Genomic DNA, 22642 nt, shown 5'->3' with positions numbered 1-22642 from the left:
GAATCTTATCTTTAAAAACATCGGTGACTGCTCGTTTAGTGCATCCCTAACTGTCATTTGGTCAACATTATTCTGTGATTTTGTCAATGATATTACGAGATAAAAATATAATATTCTGCTCAGTACCTAACCGATATCTGATAGTGACTACATTCACATCCGTTAACGAAATTGCCGCCTGACGGCTACACCTTTCGGCATTGTAAATACAATATTCATCTTAAACAGTTGTCTTAGTGCTCAGTTCATCTCAACATTTTCTGTTAATATTAAAATAATGTCGTGTATTTGCCTAGCCGCTGGTGATAAATATATTCCTGTTCAATTTGATGAAAATGACTTGAACCCAGGAGTCTTGAAAGTACTTGAAGCTGTCAGACCAAATTGGATTCCAAATAACATTATACTAAAGGTTAATATTCTAACATACTTATTAGTTAAATTTTAATACTTTATACCAACATATAAAAAGATGTTATAAACCTATAAAAAATTAAACTAATTCCATTTCGTTTTATATGTCATGTAATTTGTTTAAACTTCTGAAGTGTATTATTTTTTTATTTCAGACTCTAACAGATGGCATAACAAACAAGTTAATATCTTGTCGATATATAGAATCAAATGGAGTACAAGAAATTATTCTCATTAGAATTTATGGCAACAAGACTGATTTGTTTATAGACAGAACTGCAGAAATCAGGTATGAAATTAATAAACTTACTTTTTTTTAATGGTCCTTGTCTATAGCACTGCTTTGCTCTTTTTTTTATTAAATTTAATGAGTACCTATACTTGAGTATAGTTATGATGTCTCTGGGGAACAGCCATGATTTAAACACACATTTAATTTTGGTAAGGAATTAATTAAAATTTAATATAATAAGCACTTGTTTTTATTTGCTTATAGAAACATCAAAACACTAAATGTTCTTGGGTTGGCACCAAAAATTTATGGCATATTTGAAAATGGATTTGCTTATGAATATTATTATGGATGTACTCTGGATGTTAACACTGTGATAGATGAGAAAGTTTGGCCACTTGTGGCTAAACAAATGGCTAAAATGCACAAAGTTGACCTTGGAAAAGATGTATGTATACCTATATTACTTCCTACTTTCTATATAAATAACATGTTTCTAAATAATCATTCCATATACTAAGATAACTATTACAATTCTATGTTTTACTTGACATCGCTGTAATCACAAAGTTCAAGTAGGTAAATAAGGTGGTGACTGAGTTCTTACACATGTTTATTATATTATTATTTTTATTTATTAAATTTGTGTGGGCCTAATACTATAAATATAAACTTTTAGTAATTGCAAATTTGCCAGTTCTAAATTATATAGCTCTTTGAATATGTTTTTAGATCACTGTATCCATGAGAACTAGTAAGTTAAACAGAATAATCTGCAAGCAATAATCTTCAAAATTATCTTAGGACTTTAAAAAGAATGATAATATTAAAATAAATTGAATGAGATAAGACCAGTACACAGTGTACAGTGGCAATGACCTTACAAAAAACAGAAATAATAACAACTCTATGTATCTCTTTATACTTGCTTACACTAGTTAAATAACTCATTCAAATGAGATGAATCTCAGTTACACAAATAAGGTGCAGTTATTACACACTGCTATATTTTTTCCATTATTTTTTTTTCTTGATTTTATACATCACTAGAGAGTGTAAAACATTCTATCTCAGTTGTAATTTTATTAGGCTGTAGATTGTTTTATCTCGTTGACTCCACTATTTATCAGTGAGGGATATTGATACCCCAATCTTACATAACATATCTTACGTATATTTTAGTTTTAGGCAAGATGCACACCATTGTGAGAACTTTCTGCTGTTAAGGATGAGATTTCGATTTCATAATAAGCCTACACAAAATGTGGCTACATGTGTCAGCTAAGGTCGATGCACCAATGGCTATAGGTAATAATGTGATTAAATTCGCTGTTTATGTAAATTTTTAAGATAGCGTGAACTCTTTACAGGATTATCCGATTATACGCTAAACTTCACGTTCTCGTTGATATGCGCTATTCTTGATTATCAGATGTAGGCGTATCCATGCAAAATACTAAAGAATATTAGTTTTCTTTGAAGTATCCTTGTTACCTACTAGGCTGTACCTTTTCGTCCGTCAATAGAATTCGTTGGCTATTATAATACCTGCTGCCTAATTTAGTACCTATTCATGGTTCGTTTAGCATCCACCGTGTCGTTTATAACTGAAATTGCTGCTATTATGTCGCATGACGGTAGCGACAAATGGCCTCAAACTCGGCTATTGGCCATAACTCATATTTACAACAGGTAGGTAATAGCACAGAATAATAAGTACTAAAGTAATAGGCATGTACTTACTTACTTACCCGAGAATTACACACGGACGTGTCAGTAAAATCCGGGCAATATTCGCTCTGATTTTAGCAGGCACATGTCTACATTGCCTAATCTGTATACTATTAGATAGTAGGTCTCACCTTTGAACGACCTGTAATAAATATTTGAATGTAGGATTTTTTTCTTGCTACAATAACAGAATTCGAAAAATATCTATTACACAGGGTGGAAAAAAATAAATACCTAAGCCAATTAATTACCGGTTCATGTGGACACTTATCAAAAATCTTTGATTGCATTTAGGTACCTAGTATATTAGTTTTGAAATGAAATATTATTTCCTTTTACCGAATTATGATCTTTTCAATATTTAGTTTTTCAGACACGGCCCATCATTTTTTTCTATTCTGTTGATGATTTTCATGATCAATGATTACGATATTTAACGAAGACAAAGAATCATCAAAATCTGTAGGCGGTATATTTGAGTACCTAATTAATAATACCTAAAATTCGGTAAAATAGACCCAGGTAATAGTAAGTTTTTGGGGAGATACCTGTGCTAATGATTCTGATTAGTTTTTTAAATTTTTAGGTACAAAAAGAAACATTCGTATGGGATAAAACAGAGCAGTTTTTAAGTTTACTTCCTGAAACTTATTCGACGGAAACTAAACAAAGCAGGTTGGTATACCTTTTTCATGCGTTTGCTAATTGAGTTATTTAGGTACCTATATTGTTCTACACTAACTATTGTAAAAATATACTGTCGTTATTAGGAAGGTACGTACGTATTATTAAAAAGTAAATAATGATAATGAGTAGGTACTGTATTATAAGTATAATATTAAGTTTTAAAATTTCCATACCGCTAACGACTCTTCACGACTTTATAGGTTCTAATTAACAGCTGTAGACTAACTGAAATTATTTTCAATACACTATTTAAAAATATACCTATCTATTAGCAGATAAGCAGTTAGGTCTTCAATTTAATGCTCTTATCTAAATAACACGTAGGTAAAACTTTTGGGCTAGTACCTACCTAATGAGTTTATTTTTTTTTATAGATTCGCAAATATTTTCAACTCGGTAACCAAACTAAGGATAGAGTACGAGCGACTTAAGTCGTTTTTGTCAAAAACAGCCAGTCCTATTGTGTTTGCTCACAACGATTTGCTTCTAGGAAACGTTATCTACAACAACCAAGAAGGAACAATATCCTTTATTGATTTCGAATATTCGGCGTACAACTACCAAGCGTTCGATATCGCCAACCACTTCAATGAATTTGTTGGTAAGTAGGAAACCGTCTTTATCCGAATGTCATTCGTTACCTATGTTAATGCGAGCTAAATAAAAGGTCATTCTTTTTAAAGGTATATCTATTGAAGACATTGACTACAACAAATATCCTAGCAAGGACTTTCAGTTGAAATGGATAAGAGCTTACTTAGCAGAATATCAGAGTGACAATAATCCGTCAGACGAGCAAATACAAAATGTATACGTTGAGGTTCAGCAGTTATCATTACTATCTCATTTCCTATGGGGAATATGGTCTCTCGTGCAGTACGAACATTCCACTATAGACTTTGACTTTCTAAGGTAAGCATTCCCAACATTCCTATTATTAAGGTACTGTATAAAAGGTCATTAAGTCAACTGCAACTGAAATAGTAAATTTCGCAACAGACGTAAAAAAGAACGTTTTTATGCATAACAGAATACGGGAATTTACGCAGTGGCGATTTTTATCTGAGAATGCCTGACGATTCTACGGTAAAATGTGTGATAGTATTATCACTATAATAGGCAGGTAATTTAAACATAGCCGTATACTACGCACTTTCCTAAGCCCAGGAGTGGTTTATTCCGCTTGACGTCATTATTTGCAGTTTAAAAACAGTTACATTTATTTGAAGAAATGCTTGTTTTGTGTCATTGTTAAAAAAGAAAACAACTCCCGCAATAAGGATTGCTCTGGCCTTGATGCTATTGTGTAGTATTAAACTTATATATTTTTAGACGTTAATATAAAATGATTTAATCTATCTTCGTCCGACAAGACAAAAGTTATCTACCTACTTTCATTATCTTGGGTAAATGACAGCCACTACAATACTACAGAGAGATAAATAAATATTTCCATTATCTCTGCCTTATTTACCAGTGATTTTGTCAGCTGAAATCACACACTTATCAGAACTAAGAGGATACAAAGTTGTAAATCGTGCGATCTCAAGTAACGATAGGTTACGGCGAGCATTTATTTACCTACCGAGACGTTACTAAGTGCGATAAAATGTGGATAAACAGGTGGAAAAAAAGCGTGGACTAGGAATAAAAACTGATTGAAACAGGCTTTTAGTTCGATAATCCCGGTTCATGTGGGCGTCTATAAAAAAAATAGAGTGTAGTAAAATGTTTTTAAAAAAATACTTTACATAATACGACCTTATAATTTTCGGTAAATTAGGATAACTTCAACATTGAAAACAGTTGACCATATTTTTTTCACAGCCTCCTGTATAATCGCAAATAGCAAAATGATCTAACTATTTTTCTTTTGTATTTAATTATTCCCTTTTATGTTTTCAGGTATGCAGAAATAAGATTAAACAGATATTTCGAACAGAAGGATTCGATATTCAAAGAAATAAGTTGATCGAAAATGTACAATTTAGAATATTATTGCAAGATGTAAATTGAAATTTATTAAATTATTATAGGTACAAAGTAGGTATAACATATATCATGTTCAATGTAATTGTATTAAAGTGAGTGAACTCGCGGTGAAAAATATTGATCACAGACGTGACACAAAAGCTTCGGATCCGAACATGATGCGAGTATGACTCGTGCTGTCGGTCCCTGAGCGATATCCAGACTCCATCGGCCCGGGAGAAATTCGATAACCTATTATTACGTTTAAAGAATTTTGCTTTACCAGTACCTATAGCATCTAACACAGGCAATAATTCGACACTGTTAATAAGAACAGTGCCACGCTGTGTGCATAAATTTTATAAGATAAATTAAATTTGATTCATTGTGATTAATTAATTATAAATAATAGTTCATTATTATAATGTACCTACACTATTGTATTGGTAGTAAATAAATAAAAAGAAATAAAAAACGATAAGGTAAAGAATTTCTCCAAAAATTTTGCAGCCATCTTCGCCAGAACTGGCTATTAGCAGCTAACTTTTCATGTTATTATTATAACAATATATCATACGTATAATTTAGGTAGGTATTTGTATATTTTAATGCAATAAAAAATAGGTAATAATATATCAAATCAAAGTTATAAATCAGTTACGTAAAGAAATTTATAGAAGTAGTTTATTGTTGCTGTTTTATGTATTAAATAAAAACATTCCATGTTTAAATCTCTATTGTTTTAATTTACCCTTTGAGTTCTACCTATTGAAAATGTAGCGCACATTAAATGTCATGGGAACGGATGCCATCCAGCTCTATATAAAGAGCGACCAGATAGAGATTCAGTAGTTTTCGGCTTTAAGACTGCAAATATTTTCTTAGCGTGGAAATCGAACCCGCTACATGTTCGAATATTATCATCTAGCCATACTTTTCTGCTTATAGGTACCTACCTATCGTAACATATATTTGTGGACTAAAGAAAACCTAGGTTTTCGAATTCTTTTAAGATCTTTTTTTCTTCCATTTAATTTGATATATTTCTGTTTTAATGTCTTCTGTTCCTCCGCCTTAATCGCGACACTAACTTTCGACTCATACCTACTTGCAAAACACTGCACTACTTCTGTGGCGCGGCCATGGTGTAGTAAAAAAACCAGATGAAGAACGTAGCGGTCTCAATTTCGAATTCCGGGTAAGAAGAAAATATTATTAAGCTTTTCCGTATAGATTGTCCGGAACTAGAAAATAGGCCTCTGTGCCTCGAAGAGCACCTTTAATCCGTCGATCCTGAAGTTGTTCTCTAGCCGGTTGTGTTGGTTACTCACATCGCAATCTATACACTGCCACATTTTCAAAAGCAATTTACCTATTATTATTAATACAGTAGTTTACAATGACTGCCAGTTGTTTGTTGACCAACATAAATAGTCTGAAATAGGTAATAATAGAATAGATCGAAAATGTGACAATGTGTACATATTTCTGACGCTAAATGTGTCAATGTGTTGTACATTACTATAAATGCACATCAATGAAAACGGTCGTCGAAGCCGGGCATCGGCTCGGATATAGAAACACCGACTGTACCGGTACTGCCCTCTAGTGGGCGCTAGAGGCGTTTGAATAAAGCTATTGGCAAGGGCTATTTATTGGTTGGTATATTAATTAATTATATGCGCAGCATGCATTATTTTTGTGGGAATTATTTTATTTTTACAAGTATTACATGAATGTTAATTATTGTAAAGACCCAAGTTCTCATCAAAGTCAGATCAAAGTCACAAGAGGCATTGCTTGCAATATAGTCTTCATTAACAACTAGAAACATAATATACCTTCACAATAATATTAAACTTCAAAGCAGTCACATGCTTTTTAATAAAGTAAATAGCCAAATATAATATCTTGGATCTGACCCTGGCTCTTACTGGCCTTCACACTGTAAGTATAAGAAACACATTAATTCATAGGTAGGAAAAGGTTTAATATAATATTGGAAGCATAAAAATATATTCAGTTATCATTTAATAAAACATTATACAGTTTAAAATTGGTCGTTGACATTTGGCTTCAAACTCATGAAGGAGTTCATCAATATCATTGTCTAAATCATCACTTTGAGCCATTTTAGTGACCATGTCACTAATGAGAAATGCTCCTATGGTCGCCTCCTCGTGGTTATCTTGAATGTCCATGTTGACAACATGCACAGGTTGATTGTAAACTGATCTTCTTGAACCAAACCACTCAATCACTTGGTCGTATACTCTTTCTTCACATGTTATTATAACATCAAACTTTTCTACAGATACTTGAAACTTCTCTGGACTAGGTTTTATTCTCCTATTTCTGTCTAGCATGTGCAATATGCCATTTTGCGTGTAATATGACTTGTCCTTCTCCATTAAATCATTATAAATATCATCATAGGGGACCCCGAACTCATAACAATTAGGTCGATCCGCAGAAGCACCTGGTAACTTAACCTTCTCTCCTGTGCCATAAGACTTCACCTTAAAGCCTTTCTTGACCAAAAATGCATGTGCCTCCATACTACGGTTCATGTTCGAAGAACATACCACTGCTATGTACAAATCACACATTGCTAAAATCAAAAAGATAAGCCGATTCTATAATGACAAACAATCCTGAACCATTGCTTTCGGCTATAACTTCACAGTTAATGTTATCAGCTGTTCTCCCGTCTTCATAATAATTGAATTTGTTAATACAATTTCTCATCCATAAACTAAAAATATCACAACGAGTCTATTTTGATGATTTTTCAATAATATTTGTGCTAATTTGCCAACGTTTGTGAATAACATCCGTCTGACAAGACTGACAGAAATGACAGACAGACGGGGGTAGGGATGCACTGATTCTAAAATCGGTTAAGTTGATATAATCAAGGGATCGGTTTTTTCAAGTCCTCTGTAAATAAAAAAAATGATCTATTCAATGGAATAAGGATCGCATGATTGCCACTAAAATTAGATTGCAGTAACATGAACTGAAATTAATTCCTATGACAAATAAGTGAACCCAATAGTGACCTAAAAATTATTTTCATTAAACACAAAAATACGTATTTTAAAAATTAAACTACCGTAAAACGGGGTGAATAGAATTCGCGGGGTGAATAGAAAAAAAATCAGGAAAGTTTTCAAGGCCAATATTTGAGTACTCCTCGTTGAAGAATTTAGTTCAAGTTTGAAATGATTACACGTCGATATTACTTCTCTGCGGTGTCATAATTGTTTAAATGTTTAAAATGATATTTATACCCAAAAAAATGCTTCAAAGACAACCGTCCTCGAATGCCTTAATATCGACCTCCAAAACTTTGGATTTAAAGTGGAATTTCTTTTCTAATGAGTTGTTTGAAGTGTTTATCTCTTTAGGTGTATATTAATCTATAAACATACAATATTGTTAATTGATAAAACGTTTTTAAACCTAAAAAATATGTTTAAATCACAGAAATAGTCATTTTTTTGTATAAACGGGGTGAATAGAATCGTTTGAAGGGTGAATAGAACTACAGTATGGGGTAAATGGAAACATAGCAGGGTTCAATAGAAACGCGTAAGGGGTGAATAGAAACGAGTGAGGGGTCAATAGAGATTAATAAATAGGGTTGTCAAAAACTGTAAACAAAATTAACATAAACAATGAAAAATTAATAGTTATTAATGCTCGAAATTCACAATTATCATTGTATCAAAGTTATAACGGCAAACTACTGCATTTAGTATGAAAGTTAGTTAGGTTATCTTGTTTTATTTTTTGAGTTAATCTATACGAATCTATACTTAATATTATGAAGCTGAAGAGTTTGTTTGTTTGTTTGTTTGTTTGAACGCGCTAATCTCAGGAACTACTGGTCCGATTTTAAAAATTCTTTCAGTGTTAAATAGTCCATTTATCGAGGAAGGTTATAGGCTATATATCATCACGCTACTACCAATAGGAGCAGAGTACGGGTGAAAAATGTTACAAAAACGGGGACAATTTTGACCCATTCTCTCTTATGTGACGCAAGCGAAGTTGCGCGGGTCAGCTTGTGTAATTATCAACGGTTATTTCAATTTTTAAACACACAACCTCCCTTTTCAGCATGTTGGATAAGTCGTCTTTGGCAGCCCTAACAGTTTTTCCATTCACCCCTTTGGTCGTTTCGATTTACCCCTATCGCTGGGTGAATAGAAATTGACCATTTTTTTAAGGAAATATCGTAAAATTATGCATATTTTTCGACAAATATGGTTTTAGCTCTTTCTTCATGGCGCCGGACATGATATAGAATAACCCGACAATAAAAATAACAAGTTATTCGCAACAAATTTTTAGGACAAAGTTGAAAATTGTTTCTATTCACCCCGTTTTACGGTACCTACTTATATTCTGGCTTAAAGGCAACTTTAATTTTGTTAGTTACAACACTTGTCAGCAAGGTGTCAAGACTGTCAAGTATCATTAAATCATTATGACATTTGAAGTTATAGGTTGTAATCAGCGCTCTGTGAATGTATTTGGGAGAATATTATTCCCAATAGAATAATTATATATTAATATGCTTGCTGTTCTTTCTCGTCATTAGAAAAGTTTTCTTAACATTTGTTACAATGAATCAATTCTTCAAGAATCTGTGCATAAGCGCTCTAAAAGCCAACCATTTTAACAATATTCATACCAGTTCATCGCTTTCGGCATGGACTAAATCTGATGTACCTCAACGGTTCCTCAAGTACAATAAAGTAATCTATCCTCCACAGTCGTCAGATGAAACACCCAGGCCTGCGGTAAGTTGCATACACTCTTTGTTGTAGGTAATAATAGACAGGGTATTGAAAGAAATAATATGGATAAACAGATTTATTTATTGTATAAAAATATTATGTACTTTTAATTATAACGCACTCTTGATATGAGATCCTATCCCTCTATTAGACATCAGTTGAAGAACATTGAGATGATCCATGTGTTGCAGTTTGGTTATTTATGCATCTGGCCCCTGAAAATAATAAACCTTTGTAACTGAATTGTTGTATGGAAGTTAGTCTAGTCTTTTGATTATTATTTACTACTATACATAATGTGAAATAATGGATATTGAATAAGGTTGTGGTATGATGAAAGAATATAAATGAAAGAGGTTTTACCAAACTCATACTTGTAATAACTTATATTATTGTGTTATGTTTTACATTTTCAGTTTGTTTGTCATCAGAAGACAAATATCAAATATAGTCCTGAGAAAATGTGGTACATTGCCAGCTTTGTCCGGGGAATGACTGTTGATGAAGCAATAAAACAGCTCAGTTTTGTTAATAAAAAAGGAGCAATATATGTCAAAGATGCTATTCTTGAAGCTCAAGAACTTGCTGTTAGAGACCACAATGTTGAATTCAAAAGCAACCTGTGGGTTGGTGAGTAACTTTGTTCAGTTATATTCCAAATTGCAAGTCAACAAAAATCATCAACACACTAATAATACAATTAAAGTTATTACTTACTAATTGTTATATAAAGTGAAAATGGCAACATTTTTCTCGACTTAGAATGTGGAAGTTAGGACCTTTTCAAATGTGTGGTGTGTGTCTAGATGAGCTATTATTAATTCACTCAAATTTCTACTTTACATGGCATGGTGACTGTGCTACAACTATATGAAAAGTTCCTATTTGTTTGCATCAGCTATGTGGTGTAATGTGCATAATTGAAAAGAAAAACAAAACCATAACCATATGCCTAGCACCATATTAGTTGCCTGATTCCCACTATTGGTTTGTAAAATAGCTATTTAAAAAACAAATAATAAACTATAATAATTATTTAATATGGTTTGTTTCAGCGGAATCTTTTTCAGGCCAAGGAATGGTAATAAAAGGAGTTAGGAGACATGCTAGAAGGAGAATGGGACAAGTTAGATACCAGTATTGTCACTATTTTGTCCGCCTTGAAGAGGGCAAACCTCCTGCAGATTATTATAAGAGAAATCCACAGACACCTCAACAACAACTTGAAAATTGGCTGGAACAGATGAGGAAGAGAAAGATTATAAATTCATATTAAATTGTATATCATTTATTAAAATTGTTTAAAAATATAAATTAGCATAGATTCATATTCTTTTTCATTTAATTTTGTTTTACAAATACCTATTTGGGTACTCACCATAGAATACTTAGTTTTAGTATTATGACCTTTTTCTTAGACTTAAAGTAATATTAAACTCTCAATATAAACATTTATCAATGAAGCAAGGTTTCAGCCCTCATTTCAATGTGATTTGCAGCTACAATCAACTACACATTTTAATCAAATAAAAGCAGGAAACTGAATATTATGTTCAACTTAATATAAAATGAACAATTACCACACAAAAGAGCTTAACTCTTTAATGTAATGTAACTTCGCGATGATATCATTCCAAACAATATTTTTCTTTCTAATTTCAGTCAACTTTGTGATTTGTGCAGTGATTGCATAGGCTCAACAAAGCATAGTTGCACTATTTAAGTTATTTTTATATTTACACAGTTGCTTAATAATTTCACTGGAAATGTAATAAATTACATGGCAGTGATGAGGAAAAACAAATAAAATCGCCTAAGCACCTGAATTCTAGTTCTAAAATAAAGAGTTCAATTCAATAAAATTTTGTCACTTCCCAAACTGGAATTACTTAATGATCAAAACATCCTGAAAAAAATAAAATACCCTGATAATACTATCGTTAGCATAGATTGCCAGAAATAATGGCAATGTTTGTAACAGACTTATAGACTAATTTAACATATAAAGTGGCTCATAACCGATTTTGTGAAAATGATCATACATTTAGGGAAGTCCGAGGTTCTGGTTTCTTGGGTACATAACCATATAAAAATATGGAGCCAATTACAAACAAAGCACCAAGAGCGAACTGTACTGTAAGTTTGAAATTGAACAGATATATGGATGCGATACAGGAGATAACAATGGCGACAGAAGTTGCAAATCCCTTCAATATGTTGTCTGCATATTTGACTACAACAGCAACAATTAGACCTCCAGCAGCCTGTAACAGGACTAGATACCAAACAAAACCATCAAAGCCTTTTAATAGATTATTTTGAACTCCTTCATTTATTAAGTAAGTGGCAGTTCCAAATGGCAACGACAGTAAACTCAGTTGCACATTTCTCATCCACACCTGAAACAAATTGAATAAAATAAATGATTGAATACCTATATACAAGATTCTATTCTTAGATGACCTAGAACTAAATGTATTGTCCCCATTAAATAATGAGATATAACTTTGTCATGCAAATTGTGTTCATGACAAAACTATATAATATGTTGCAGTATAAGCCCAAACTATTGTAAATCCTGAAAATTTCCTATAATGTTCCTTCATCATTGCTTCTTTTATCAAAACTTGTTTGTAACCAGTGCATATTATGAAAATCAGTTATTGAAAACTCTAAGAAACCTTAGAGTACCAGTTGGCAGACTTTTAACTCAGAGAAACATGTAGATACCCAGGTATGATTTCCAATTCCAGTATATTAAAATTTATTAAAATAATTAATACTTACAGATATGTCAGATTCTTTCAAAACTTTTTCAAAATAGATTCCTGCAAAGCCAGATATAAAACAGGCTGCTAATGCAGCACTAAACCCTATTAGTTTAGATTGTTCTTTTTGCGAAGCATCTGTAGCTTTCACAGAATTTGCCAGTTGTACAAGAGCTACTCCAGCAGCCAACCAAGCTAGCGCAAACCATTGCCATTTCTTAAGTTGCCTTTTCAACACAAGAACAGCAAAAAATGCTGTGGTCAATAGTTTTAATTGATATGTCACCTGGAAATAAATAAAATGCATATTTATCCATACCTACAAGTAAATACAAATACTATATGTGATTATTAAATAACACAGTCAATTACCTGGTAGGTGGCAGCATCCAAGTTCGATGCAGAGACGTAAAGCAAATTATTCTGAACAATATATAAAAATGATGGCACACAAACTCGTAAAGTATCTCGAACATTTAATATGACTATATTGTACATAGATTGCATTCCTTTCTTGACACCACCCGACTCTTGCATTACAAGGCACAGACATATAATTAGCTTACAAACTTCTGCCATCAATACAGCTAAAAAGTAAACACATTCAAATATTGTCATTCAGATGAAAAAGTAATACATGAATTCATAAGTAGAAAGGCACTTTAACTGTGAAAGTTTATACTGTACAATGATCTGATTACTTGTAATTTTTTATCAAACAATATCAATATCATTTAAAAATCAATCATTATTTTAGAATAATTGACTTACCTGCTGCAGAGGAGAACATTTCCACATCAGTTCTTGTGCGAGCATATCGCATACTGAGACCAAGGGCAGCATTTTGTAATGTTAATATCACTAAACTTACATATTTAATGTATCCTGAAATAATATATACCTTTGTTTAAAATGCTCTTGCAATGGAATGAAATTTAATATACTTTGATTAGACATGATTTAACTAATATTTTAGTTGTAAATGTAATTGGTGTGGCTTGATAAGTAATCTTAATAGGCATGACATTTGCAATGTAAAAAAGGTTTATACCGTAATTGACTCTTCTGTTATGTACATATGATTGTGCTTTCTTTGCGTCACCGTCCATCTCTACTGCGTTTAATTGTGTAGCTGCAGTAGTATGGTCTTCTTCTGCTTCCCCACATTCACCGACAGTTGGTTCTGTATTGTCTGTGGGGTCAGTTGACTTCATAGGAACCTAGATAACAAACACGTTTTACTACGAACACTTAGATAAAAAGCTAAGCAATAACATTAAACATTAATTTGATTTGGCACTGATAAAGTGATTATCTTATCACTAGTTTCCTTAACCACTCAAACGTCCGTGGAGACTAAAGTATCCATAATTATATTACAATACCCTCCACGGACGTTTGAGGGGTTAAAAGTTATGCAATGCAGTGATTTGGTTACAATATAATGCAAATATACAAAGCTAATAAACATAATATATATTTTTATTTGCATATTTTTACAAAACACAGGCAATTGTTAGAAAGCTTTACCAAAAAAATTTAAACATTATATTTTGCCAATAAACTAAAATACTAGTAGTAAAATTTATTATTATCATACAGGTAAATGGATCAACAGGGTACATTTTTAAATAATCAGATTTGAGATTTATTATTATGCTACTGAGAGGAAAAAAGATAGGTACTTGTGGGATACTTATTAATTACAGCTTCTAAAAGTAAGTACCCCATAATGTATTTGTTTCTAATTAAACTATTATATTTATTTAAAACAAAATACGTCTACTGCAAACTAATTAAACTAGACAACGTAGTGGTATTCAATGATAAAGTGTTGTACTTACGATACCAAAGAGCTTTTGACATTTTAGTTACTGCTCTTTTATTTCGAAACGAATTATAAGCACATACCACCACCGATCTAGAAAAATGAAGTAAAATTGGTCTCAAGCAATATTATTTAGATATAGGGCTGCAGCAAAATCAAGCATTAGTATTTTTATATTATAAAAACGAAACAGTTACACAGTATACTTGTTTTTGTTCACAATACTCACTAAGAAATGTTTCGTTTCAATACTTAAATTTTATTTAACCATAGAAAACGTAGTAAATGTAATTTTTGTTATTTCACACAAATCTATCTAAATTTGTTGACGTCGGCAGCTTAGCACCACAACGACAATGAACTATTGACATTTGAGTCAACTGACAAATAGGTAGACGTTCGGAATCCAGAAAAATATAATCTCTAATTTTTTATATTACTTCCCTTTATTATAGTCTTATAAATGGTGAAAAAAAAGGCCGCAGGGGGCCACTTTATAAAATATTGAAATCTAACGTAGAATGTTCATACTTTATATCTTTACAATATGACAGACAACTGCATAATAAAAGAAAGACTTGATGTAAGTAAAAGAAATCAGTGATTCAATCAATTGAATTGAATAAAATAAAAGAAAATTGCACATTTCATGCTGCCTAATCTAACTCAATTGACCAACAGCCAAATACTTAACTCTTGCCCCGATTTACGATAGACCTAAAAAATCATGAAAGCATAAATTCGACAACAAAGACAGTTTTAAGATATAATAACGCTCGGGTCAACTCGGGTGTAGTATGAGGACTTTGGTTATTGATTTTATTGTAACTGTGATAAAAACATTGTAACATTCATGACATCAGAACCCCACCCTCCTCCTTGTGCTCTGGGCATCTACAAGCATACAATATAATATAGTTTATACAAATATTTAATATTTGTGGATTGCACCAGTATTTAATTTTGTTTAGTGTGGAACTGGGCCTTGTGCGGCGATCACCCTAACAACTGCGCCACGGACACCGTTATGTATGGGGAAAACATACATAAATAATAAAGCAATACAATAAATTGTTTACATGATTTAGGTATATTCCAATAAAACAAAAAAGTTGGTTATAAGACAGTTTAATTACATCTTCTAAACATAAATAACAGAAATAGCCTAGATAATATTATTTATTGATCATTTTCAAAATCAGCAGGATTCTTACGAGAGAGACGGTGGTGCTCCCTCTCAACACCTTCATAGATCAGGTAACCAAGGATGAACGCTGAAAAAAGAAAAAGGATTTATTAATAAAAGTAAGATGTAACATATCAAGGCATGTCTTTTATAAGGTATAGGAAGGTTTCAAAATATGATGTAATTTTGTACAAACAAGCTTGTGATAAATTAAAACAATTAATACAGTATGTTGCATGGTTTAAATAATGATGCTTTAGAATTATTGTATTACTTTTGCTGTCACTTTACATTTAATTACCATTACTTCCTAATGGACCACATTAATTATGATTAGTTGAACTAATGATGAAATTGAGATTAAGGTATTTGGGATATTAAATATTGATTTCTAGTCTCAGTATTTTACATGAAGCGATCGCTCATTAGACTTCCATAACCAAAGTAAACTTTTATTGTGGAGCTTATGACTACCTTCCGATTCCAAAAATAGATTATTTATTTATTGTTACATTGCAAAAAACATTTATTGTCTCAGTAAATCTTGACTACCTCGATGTCTTAACCTATGCTTATGGCTTAGCATACAAGCAAATTAGTTATAACCATACATTTGCAATAATGTTGTATTACAAAATGACAATGACATGTTGATCTAAAATGTATAGATATAATGCTATTGTGACATGCCTCGCACCAAATACTAGTTTCAAAACTTAATAATAATGAAAATTAAACTTGTGTGAACAACGTAAATGGAGAGTCAAGGATAAAACATCTATTTGAAGTTGTTATGGGATACAAGTTTGCATAACACTAGCAAAACTGATACCACAGTGGAGCTTCAAATAGTACACAAACTCTGGACATAGTTACATTACACAAAAGAGAACATAAGAGGACTTACGTGGGGCAACCTTAAATACGCTTTCGCGGAATCTACGGAAGATGTTGGGAATACCATTGGAGATGGCACCAGCATACGCCCGTTGTTCATGGGGCGATAACTTGTAGGTAACCAATCCTCGGATTTTAGCTAATTCTCCAAAATGCTTTCCCATCTTTGTTTAATATAATTTAACGCTGGGTGGATAAATTATATAACCAACGAAACTGATGGCTAAAAAGTCGATGTATTGAATGAATGATAGAAACTTGACATTGACAGTCAATTCTCTGGGTTGCCAATGGTTGGCCCGTATCGCATCGCTCGCAGTGCATGGATGGGTAAAATTATGATACATACTGTATAAAATCTGTCTTTAATTGCTTATCCTCATGCCAATCTTAATTAAATATTATTTTGAATAAGGTAAATGCCACATTTTACGTGAATGACCCGTAAAATGGAATATCAGAAAAAAAGAGATGATAAGAGAAGAGATCTCAGGATATCATTGGCTGTCACTGTCACGAAAAAGGGTTGTTGTCGCTGTGTAGTGTATTTACAAAAGGTTTATGTTTCGTATTATTGTGAGTTACCTATCTATCTAAAGTGATTGTAATTAATGGGTATGTGATCTGAAAGCAATAGAAAAAATAGTTCCCTTCTACAGTTAACTATGACCATTAGTTTAAGATGACTATGAGTCCTCTATAAAATTTTTATCACGACTAATGTTTTAATATACTATTATATTCTAGTTAGAAAACTGAAGCAGACAATCAGCAAATGAACCATGGAGGAAGTTGACTCAATCATTTTACATTTTCTTCGTCAACTGAATGTGTAAGTGTCCTTTTCTTAATTAACTTTTATACTTACGATATGTATATTTTTCCTGAACGTAGTAGAATTAATTATTAAATATATTATCATCCTATTCATTGTAAGTTTGATTTGGAAGGCCAATGCCCCATATTTAAATGTAGTGTTAGTCCAAAAAAAGTAAAAATTACAGCTTGGTCAAGTAAAAAAATATAGTTTGATTTATGATATCATTGTTCAATCTGCTTGTATTTCAGGAATATTGATGAGAATATAAAGAACATAAGTGAACTCTCAGTTCACACCATCATAGAATCTGCTTCAACATGCTTGGGAGTTATAAATCCTTCAGTCAAGGTGACCAAAAAGTTGCCATCAGGCATATCTCACAGGATTGAGGTTGCATCACAGATAGCATCTATGTGTAAGGTAACATATTAATAAGAGCCAGTTGCTAAATAGTTTCTGACAACTAAAAAAAAAACTAATACAATGTAATTAACAGGACTTGGGGTACAAAAATGATGTTGGATATCAAACTTTTTTGTATCACAATGAGTGTGAACTCAGGCAAGTGTTCATGTTCTTAATTGAGAGGTTACCAAATGAAGGCAAGCAGGTATCCACCACTGTACCTACTGCAAACAAGAGGACACTGTTTATGCAGGACATTGGTAATAAGATCAATGAAGAATTGAAGTCTATGTGGATCCCTCCGTGCTGTAAAACAAATTCTATTGGCATTGGTGATTTTTGTGTCTCAGGTAACAAGCCCATTAATGAAAATATAGATTTTTATTAGAAATGTGGTACTTCACTTTTATCAGCAAAATAAATAACATAATCAAAGAATACTTGGAAACCTCTAGATGGAAATTTTTGTTTCTAACTTTGATTATTATTTTTACCACATTGTCATTACTAGTATTTTCATCCAAAATGGTAAATTTTTAAATAAAGTATTGGTATGTTTTTTTTAGATCCGATAACAACTGCTAGCCAAACAAGCCTTACTGATGAAGAGGTAATTGAAAAGTTACTAAAGATGAAAGAAATAAGTCAAACTAATTTATCTGTGCAAGCTGTTCAAAAAGAAGAAGATACTGCTGAGAAACAGGAATTGGTGGAGGAACAAGAAATAAAACATGATTCTAATAAGAGTCTTAAAGAGTTGAAAGAAATGGCAATTGTTTTAAGACAGAAGTTAGATACTTTGGAAAGTGAAAAGAATGTTATGGAAGTTGAATATTCACAGGTAAGAAAAAAATATTTTATAGCTCAGCCTTTCTTCTATGTTGATGTTAGCTTTCAGTCTCACTAGATGCAGCAGGATACCAGTAAGACATGGTGTGACTTATCAGCTCTTCACAGCCTGATTTTAACACAATACTGCACAATTAGTCTTATATATTTACTATTATTTAGGTAGTTGTAGATTTATGTTTGAAAATCTGTATTAATTGTAAAATTTTAATGTAATTTTAGAAGGTCTTGTTTTATTAGTTTAATTTGTTATTAATGTAAAACAACAAGGTTTCATTATGTAACTTGTCTTATAATAATGACAATTTACAGGCACTTAGATCATGTGAAAGAGCTGAAGCTGATCTGAAAAATGTACAAAACATACTCAATAGTATTGGAATATCTGATATTGAAGCAGAGCATGTGACAGATGGACTGGTGGAAAAAGTTCAGAAGAACATCAATATGTTACACAGAAAGAGTGAAGAATTAACTTCAAGGAATTTATCACTGAAAGTGGAAATTGATAAAATGAAGAGCAATATGGATCTGTCAGAGGTATATAAGAAAATTTATTAGAATTATTATTGAATAAGACTTATTGTATATCTATTTCTAATAATGTCTCATTGGAAATTTAGAATTCCATTTAACATACATATACTGTGTAATTAATTAAATATTTATTTACAGTCTGAAAGAAGCCGTTGTCGCAAGACTCTTATACAACTAAAAGAGTCTGCTAAAGGGTTAAAAGAAGAATATGATAAGAAAGAAATACTAAAGAATCAGCTGAAGGAGAATTATGAGAAGTTAAGAGGTGGCAACAAAAGGTATGTACTTCATAAAGCCTATCTACTTTTACCCTTCCTTCATATATTTACTGACTTTATTTAATGTATTTTCAGATCAATATACACAAAACGAATATTAGAAATAATAAGTAATGTGGATAAACAAAACATGGAGATTAAAAAGATTTTAGATGACACCAGGCAGTTGCAGAAAGACATCAACTCATTGGAAGGACAGCTTGACAGGTGCTTCTCTATAGCAGATGAAACCTTGTTCAGGGTGAGTATTTACTATTTTGACAGTTTAGAAGGACTACTTGTTATGTCTGTCAACTTGGATCAGACTGACTGACCTTTCTATTACTATTGTTTAGAATATTGGGAGCCGCATCTCCCATATGATACAAATAGAATTTTGTTTACATTATCTAGCAATAGAGCCTATACTGAGCCTGAGAATATTATTGACATATTTTTTTCAGGATGCTAAAAAGGATGACCAGGCGAAAAAGGCATACAAGTTATTGGCATTGCTACATTCAGAGTGTAATACAATTGTATCACTTGTGAATGATACTGGCACTTTAGCAAGAGATATTGTTGATTTAGAAGAAAACATCAAAACAGAAACAGCTAAGAGAACTGAAGATACACTGAGAAAAATACAATCAGATCTTACTAAGATGCAGGAGGAGCGTTAAGCAGTTAATCAACAATAACACTATAATTATTTAACTTTGCATTTACCCATTGGAACTGTTAATTTGATCTACTGGCTTAGTACTAGTATAATATTATACTTTACATTAAATAAAAATATTTATCAAGTATTCTAAATTTTATTTGATATAATACATTATTCATTTGCGTTTTGGCTTAATTTCGGGTGGTACATAATTACTGTTAACAGTTTCCGTAGTTGTCTCCTTTTTCTCAGACTTATCTTCAAGCTTTTCCTTCTCTTCAATCTGAAGGTCAATTTGTTCTTCATTTTCAAAGAACCATAACTTTTGTTCAGTTTCCTTCATTTCTTTTTGCTTCTCTTCAATAAGTTGAATGCGACGGGCTCTGTCAAGACGTTTGGTTTGTTCCTCCAGTTTTTCTTCTCTTAATTGTGCCCATGATTTGTATAACTGAAAGATGAAAGATATATTACATTAGACATTATTTTAATCACAGGAATATTCACACAAGTTATTCAAATCTGGGGAGAAACCCTAATACATATGGAGGGTGACCTGGACACATTTGAAAAGGACTATTTGAATATTTCTATGGGGAGCCCTTCGCCCAATAGAGGGACACTCAAGCAGACCAATAAAAAAATACTAATCACGGTATATGTCTTACCTTTTCTTGCTCTGCTATATCATTCTTATGTGATTTGTTAATAGCATCTTCAATAGCAATTTTTATTAAGTCTTCCAGTGATGCATCAGATTTGACCTCAACCTTATTTAAAATGGAAATACAGTTTTCTATAACTGGTTTGGATTCTTCATTTGCATTAGCACTTTCTTTTTGTAATAACTCTAGAACCTCTTTATACACTGTAAATGATCCCGATTTACTGAATTTTTCACATGTATTTAATAAGTTGTCATACTTTTTATACACAAGCCAGCCAATTATTTGTAAGTTGTTGTTTAGGTTGTCTGAACTTCTCTCCGAGATCCATGCCAGTGTTTTGCCAGATAATGTATATGTGTCTTTGATATCAAAGTGATCATCAAAGTATGGGTTTCTTAGGTACTTGACTCTTATTTTTATTTCTTCAACTTTTTTACTCTTTTGTACAGGTGGAGCAGGCTCTGGTGGTATATAACCAAGTACGTACTTGTAACAAGCATATTGGCACAATGTGCAAGTTATGTCATTGTTGAATTCTTCTTGTAACATTATTGTGGATGCCACATTGGCCGCTAATTCATAGTTAGACGATGTTATTAATTTATCTAACAGAATATTTGCACTATAATCATCAAGAAATACACCGAAGTTTAGCGGATCTTTCAAAATACCCACCAACTCTTCGATTTCGCCAAATTCAATATAGTTTCGAACCGTTGCATGTCGCGTCGACTCTAACATGTTACCTGTCTCCGCCGAAAGCCTTAGTTTGTACAAGAGGTCTTTAAGCTCTTCAAGATGGCTGGAATCTTTCACAGCGTTAGCGAATATATCCACATCTATAGCACTTATAACGCCTTTAGATGAATGATTTATATCCACTACATTGTAAAAATCTTGGAGGTTTATTTTATTGATAATCGGCGATGCATTTAAACTATTCCAAGCTTCGTTGCATTTGTAATCATTTGACAGGAAGGTCTTCTTTTGGATGATTAGAGGGCACAAATTTCTTTTGAATGTTACGCGGCAGCAATTGCGTAACATATTGTATGTTTTATTTAACTTTATAGTTTATTCTATCACCGTAATATTTAAAAATCCTGGTTTTAAGGTTATGATTACCTTGTGTGACACTAGTGACAGTTCTCCTTGTGAAGTTGACATTGACAATAGAAGATAGTGTTGCAAGCATTAATTAATCTGGTTAGTTACAACCTACCGAAAGCGACACCATAATAATACCTATATTACCTATGTTCTTACATACATATACAGGGTGTGGCGTAAATAATGGATAATCCTTTACCAGCGGATGGGCGACCACCCGACTGATCTAAAAATTAAAATTTACCTCTGGCACAAGTATCATAGTTTTTGAGATTTTGGCCATTTTGTGTGTTTTTTAAGAAAGCGATTTACGCTCATTCTTTTTGATGCTGTGATCGCAATTTAAGGCTTTTTTTAATCCGTTTTTTGCAAATAAATCCTGAATAGATGTGCTATTGAATTTAGTATCTTGTTTTGTTATTACGTTGTTGTTCCGATCCTTTAACTATTCGGTGTATGATTTAATTTTTATGTCGTTCGTAAAACAAACTTTGTGTAGAAATTATTTCTACAAACTGATTACTATTGTGGCGCGTTTGGTAGAGTATCCGGTTGGTGATCATTAGGTTGCGGGTCCGATTCCCGTATCATCAAATAGTATTGGTCTTTTATAATTTTAATTAGAATATTCCTCAATAGTAGTCCGGATTTTGGTATTATGCCCGGTCAATGACAACACCTTCTATTACATGGGACTAATGTTGGTAATGGCGAAACATGAGTGTATTTTACACACCTGCGTCTACACCTTCAGGTATAACAATGGTTATATTACAGTAGGTACAAATTAAAGCGTTAGAAGTAAGAAGT

The 22642-nt window shown here is 32.3% G+C and overlaps 7 protein-coding genes across 16 annotated transcripts; 3 read left to right on the top strand and 4 right to left on the bottom strand.

Moving 5' to 3' along the window:
* The first annotated feature begins 38 nt into the window (after positions 1-38).
* eas (ethanolamine kinase 1) lies at positions 39-5766 on the top strand. The gene is made up of 7 exons (XM_076116736.1): positions 39-412; positions 570-703; positions 911-1094; positions 2964-3052; positions 3439-3665; positions 3748-3976; positions 4970-5766. The coding sequence occupies exons 1-7, from the start codon at positions 278-280 to the stop codon at positions 5034-5036; spliced, it is 1065 nt and encodes a 354-aa protein (XP_075972851.1). The 5' UTR covers positions 39-277; the 3' UTR covers positions 5037-5766.
* A 1238-nt stretch (positions 5767-7004) lies between these two features.
* Ssu72 (Ssu72 CTD phosphatase) lies at positions 7005-7890 on the bottom strand. Its single transcript, XM_076116731.1, has one exon. It carries the CDS (start codon positions 7642-7644, stop codon positions 7066-7068), a length of 579 nt encoding a protein of 192 aa, XP_075972846.1. The 5' UTR covers positions 7645-7890; the 3' UTR covers positions 7005-7065.
* A 1633-nt stretch (positions 7891-9523) lies between these two features.
* On the top strand, positions 9524-11171 carry mRpL22 (mitochondrial ribosomal protein L22). The gene is made up of 3 exons (XM_076116730.1): positions 9524-9846; positions 10260-10473; positions 10899-11171. The coding sequence occupies exons 1-3, from the start codon at positions 9670-9672 to the stop codon at positions 11117-11119; spliced, it is 612 nt and encodes a 203-aa protein (XP_075972845.1). The 5' UTR covers positions 9524-9669; the 3' UTR covers positions 11120-11171.
* On the bottom strand, positions 9905-14808 carry Ugalt (UDP-galactose transporter). 6 transcript variants are annotated; one of them, XR_012959566.1, is made up of 10 exons: positions 14669-14808; positions 14456-14532; positions 13663-13831; positions 13383-13496; positions 12984-13198; positions 12631-12897; positions 11424-12242; positions 11222-11352; positions 10979-11077; positions 9905-10058 (listed from the first exon to the last, which is right to left on the bottom strand). XR_012959566.1 is itself a non-coding variant. In XM_076116728.1 (8 exons), exons 3-8 carry the CDS (start codon positions 13823-13825, stop codon positions 10044-10046), a joined length of 1131 nt encoding a protein of 376 aa, XP_075972843.1. In that variant the 5' UTR covers positions 13826-13831; positions 14456-14532; positions 14669-14808; the 3' UTR covers positions 9905-10043. The 6 variants fall into 6 exon arrangements, 2 of the variants coding, with proteins under 2 accessions (XP_075972843.1, XP_075972844.1); XR_012959565.1 differs by having other exon boundaries at positions 11222-11342; XR_012959567.1 differs by having other exon boundaries at positions 11222-11603; positions 11886-12242.
* Positions 14809-15551: 743 nt separating this feature from the next.
* On the bottom strand, positions 15552-16773 carry UQCR-Q (Ubiquinol-cytochrome c reductase ubiquinone-binding protein). Its single transcript, XM_076116727.1, has 2 exons — positions 16533-16773; positions 15552-15713 (listed from the first exon to the last, which is right to left on the bottom strand). Exons 1-2 carry the CDS (start codon positions 16684-16686, stop codon positions 15619-15621), a joined length of 249 nt encoding a protein of 82 aa, XP_075972842.1. The 5' UTR covers positions 16687-16773; the 3' UTR covers positions 15552-15618.
* A 28-nt stretch (positions 16774-16801) lies between these two features.
* Positions 16802-20200, top strand: LOC142974410 (coiled-coil domain-containing protein 22). 5 transcript variants are annotated; one of them, XM_076116722.1, is made up of 10 exons: positions 16816-16852; positions 16938-17079; positions 17270-17354; positions 17591-17762; positions 17839-18097; positions 18314-18588; positions 18909-19136; positions 19272-19411; positions 19487-19652; positions 19855-20200. In XM_076116722.1, the coding sequence occupies exons 3-10, from the start codon at positions 17305-17307 to the stop codon at positions 20071-20073; spliced, it is 1509 nt and encodes a 502-aa protein (XP_075972837.1). In that variant the 5' UTR covers positions 16816-16852; positions 16938-17079; positions 17270-17304; the 3' UTR covers positions 20074-20200. The 5 variants fall into 5 exon arrangements, with proteins under 5 accessions (XP_075972838.1, XP_075972837.1, XP_075972836.1 ...); XM_076116721.1 differs by having other exon boundaries at positions 16938-17098; XM_076116720.1 differs by having other exon boundaries at positions 16938-17137.
* LOC142974411 (uncharacterized) lies at positions 20115-21881 on the bottom strand. Its single transcript, XM_076116726.1, has 2 exons — positions 20723-21881; positions 20115-20505 (listed from the first exon to the last, which is right to left on the bottom strand). Exons 1-2 carry the CDS (start codon positions 21767-21769, stop codon positions 20233-20235), a joined length of 1320 nt encoding a protein of 439 aa, XP_075972841.1. The 5' UTR covers positions 21770-21881; the 3' UTR covers positions 20115-20232.
* Positions 21882-22642: the final 761 nt, after the last annotated feature.

The sequence above is a fragment of the Anticarsia gemmatalis genome, chromosome 7 (assembly GCF_050436995.1).
Source record: "Anticarsia gemmatalis isolate Benzon Research Colony breed Stoneville strain chromosome 7, ilAntGemm2 primary, whole genome shotgun sequence".
Classification (NCBI taxonomy): domain Eukaryota; kingdom Metazoa; phylum Arthropoda; class Insecta; order Lepidoptera; family Erebidae; genus Anticarsia; species Anticarsia gemmatalis.
The sequence above is the reverse complement of the archived record's forward strand: the minus strand, read 5'-3'. Positions and strand labels throughout refer to the sequence as shown.

Coding starts and splice junctions, on each gene's coding strand:
- eas (XM_076116736.1), top strand. CDS start 278: ATGTCGTGTATTTGCCTAGCCGCTGGTGATAAATATATTCCTGTTCAA. Junction 3,053..3,438: donor ACGGAAACTAAACAAAGCAG/GTTGGTATACCT, acceptor TTTTTTTTATAG/ATTCGCAAATATTTTCAACT. Junction 3,977..4,969: donor ATAGACTTTGACTTTCTAAG/GTAAGCATTCCC, acceptor TTATGTTTTCAG/GTATGCAGAAATAAGATTAA.
- UQCR-Q (XM_076116727.1), bottom strand. CDS start 16,686: ATGGGAAAGCATTTTGGAGAATTAGCTAAAATCCGAGGATTGGTTACC. Junction 15,714..16,532: donor CGTATTTAAGGTTGCCCCAC/GTAAGTCCTCTT, acceptor TTCTTTTTTCAG/CGTTCATCCTTGGTTACCTG.
- mRpL22 (XM_076116730.1), top strand. CDS start 9,670: ATGAATCAATTCTTCAAGAATCTGTGCATAAGCGCTCTAAAAGCCAAC. Junction 9,847..10,259: donor ATGAAACACCCAGGCCTGCG/GTAAGTTGCATA, acceptor TTACATTTTCAG/TTTGTTTGTCATCAGAAGAC. Junction 10,474..10,898: donor CAAAAGCAACCTGTGGGTTG/GTGAGTAACTTT, acceptor GGTTTGTTTCAG/CGGAATCTTTTTCAGGCCAA.
- Ssu72 (XM_076116731.1), bottom strand. CDS start 7,644: ATGTGTGATTTGTACATAGCAGTGGTATGTTCTTCGAACATGAACCGT.
- LOC142974410 (XM_076116723.1), top strand. CDS start 17,305: ATGGAGGAAGTTGACTCAATCATTTTACATTTTCTTCGTCAACTGAAT. Junction 17,355..17,590: donor TTTCTTCGTCAACTGAATGT/GTAAGTGTCCTT, acceptor CTTGTATTTCAG/GAATATTGATGAGAATATAA. Junction 18,098..18,313: donor TGGTGATTTTTGTGTCTCAG/GTAACAAGCCCA, acceptor TGTTTTTTTTAG/ATCCGATAACAACTGCTAGC.
- Ugalt (XM_076116728.1), bottom strand. CDS start 13,825: ATGAAGTCAACTGACCCCACAGACAATACAGAACCAACTGTCGGTGAA. Junction 13,199..13,382: donor AATGTTCTCCTCTGCAGCAG/GTAAGTCAATTA, acceptor TTTACTTTTTAG/CTGTATTGATGGCAGAAGTT. Junction 12,243..12,630: donor TGAAAGAATCTGACATATCT/GTAAGTATTAAT, acceptor AATTTGTTTCAG/GTGTGGATGAGAAATGTGCA.
- LOC142974411 (XM_076116726.1), bottom strand. CDS start 21,769: ATGTTACGCAATTGCTGCCGCGTAACATTCAAAAGAAATTTGTGCCCT. Junction 20,506..20,722: donor ATATAGCAGAGCAAGAAAAG/GTAAGACATATA, acceptor TTCATCTTTCAG/TTATACAAATCATGGGCACA.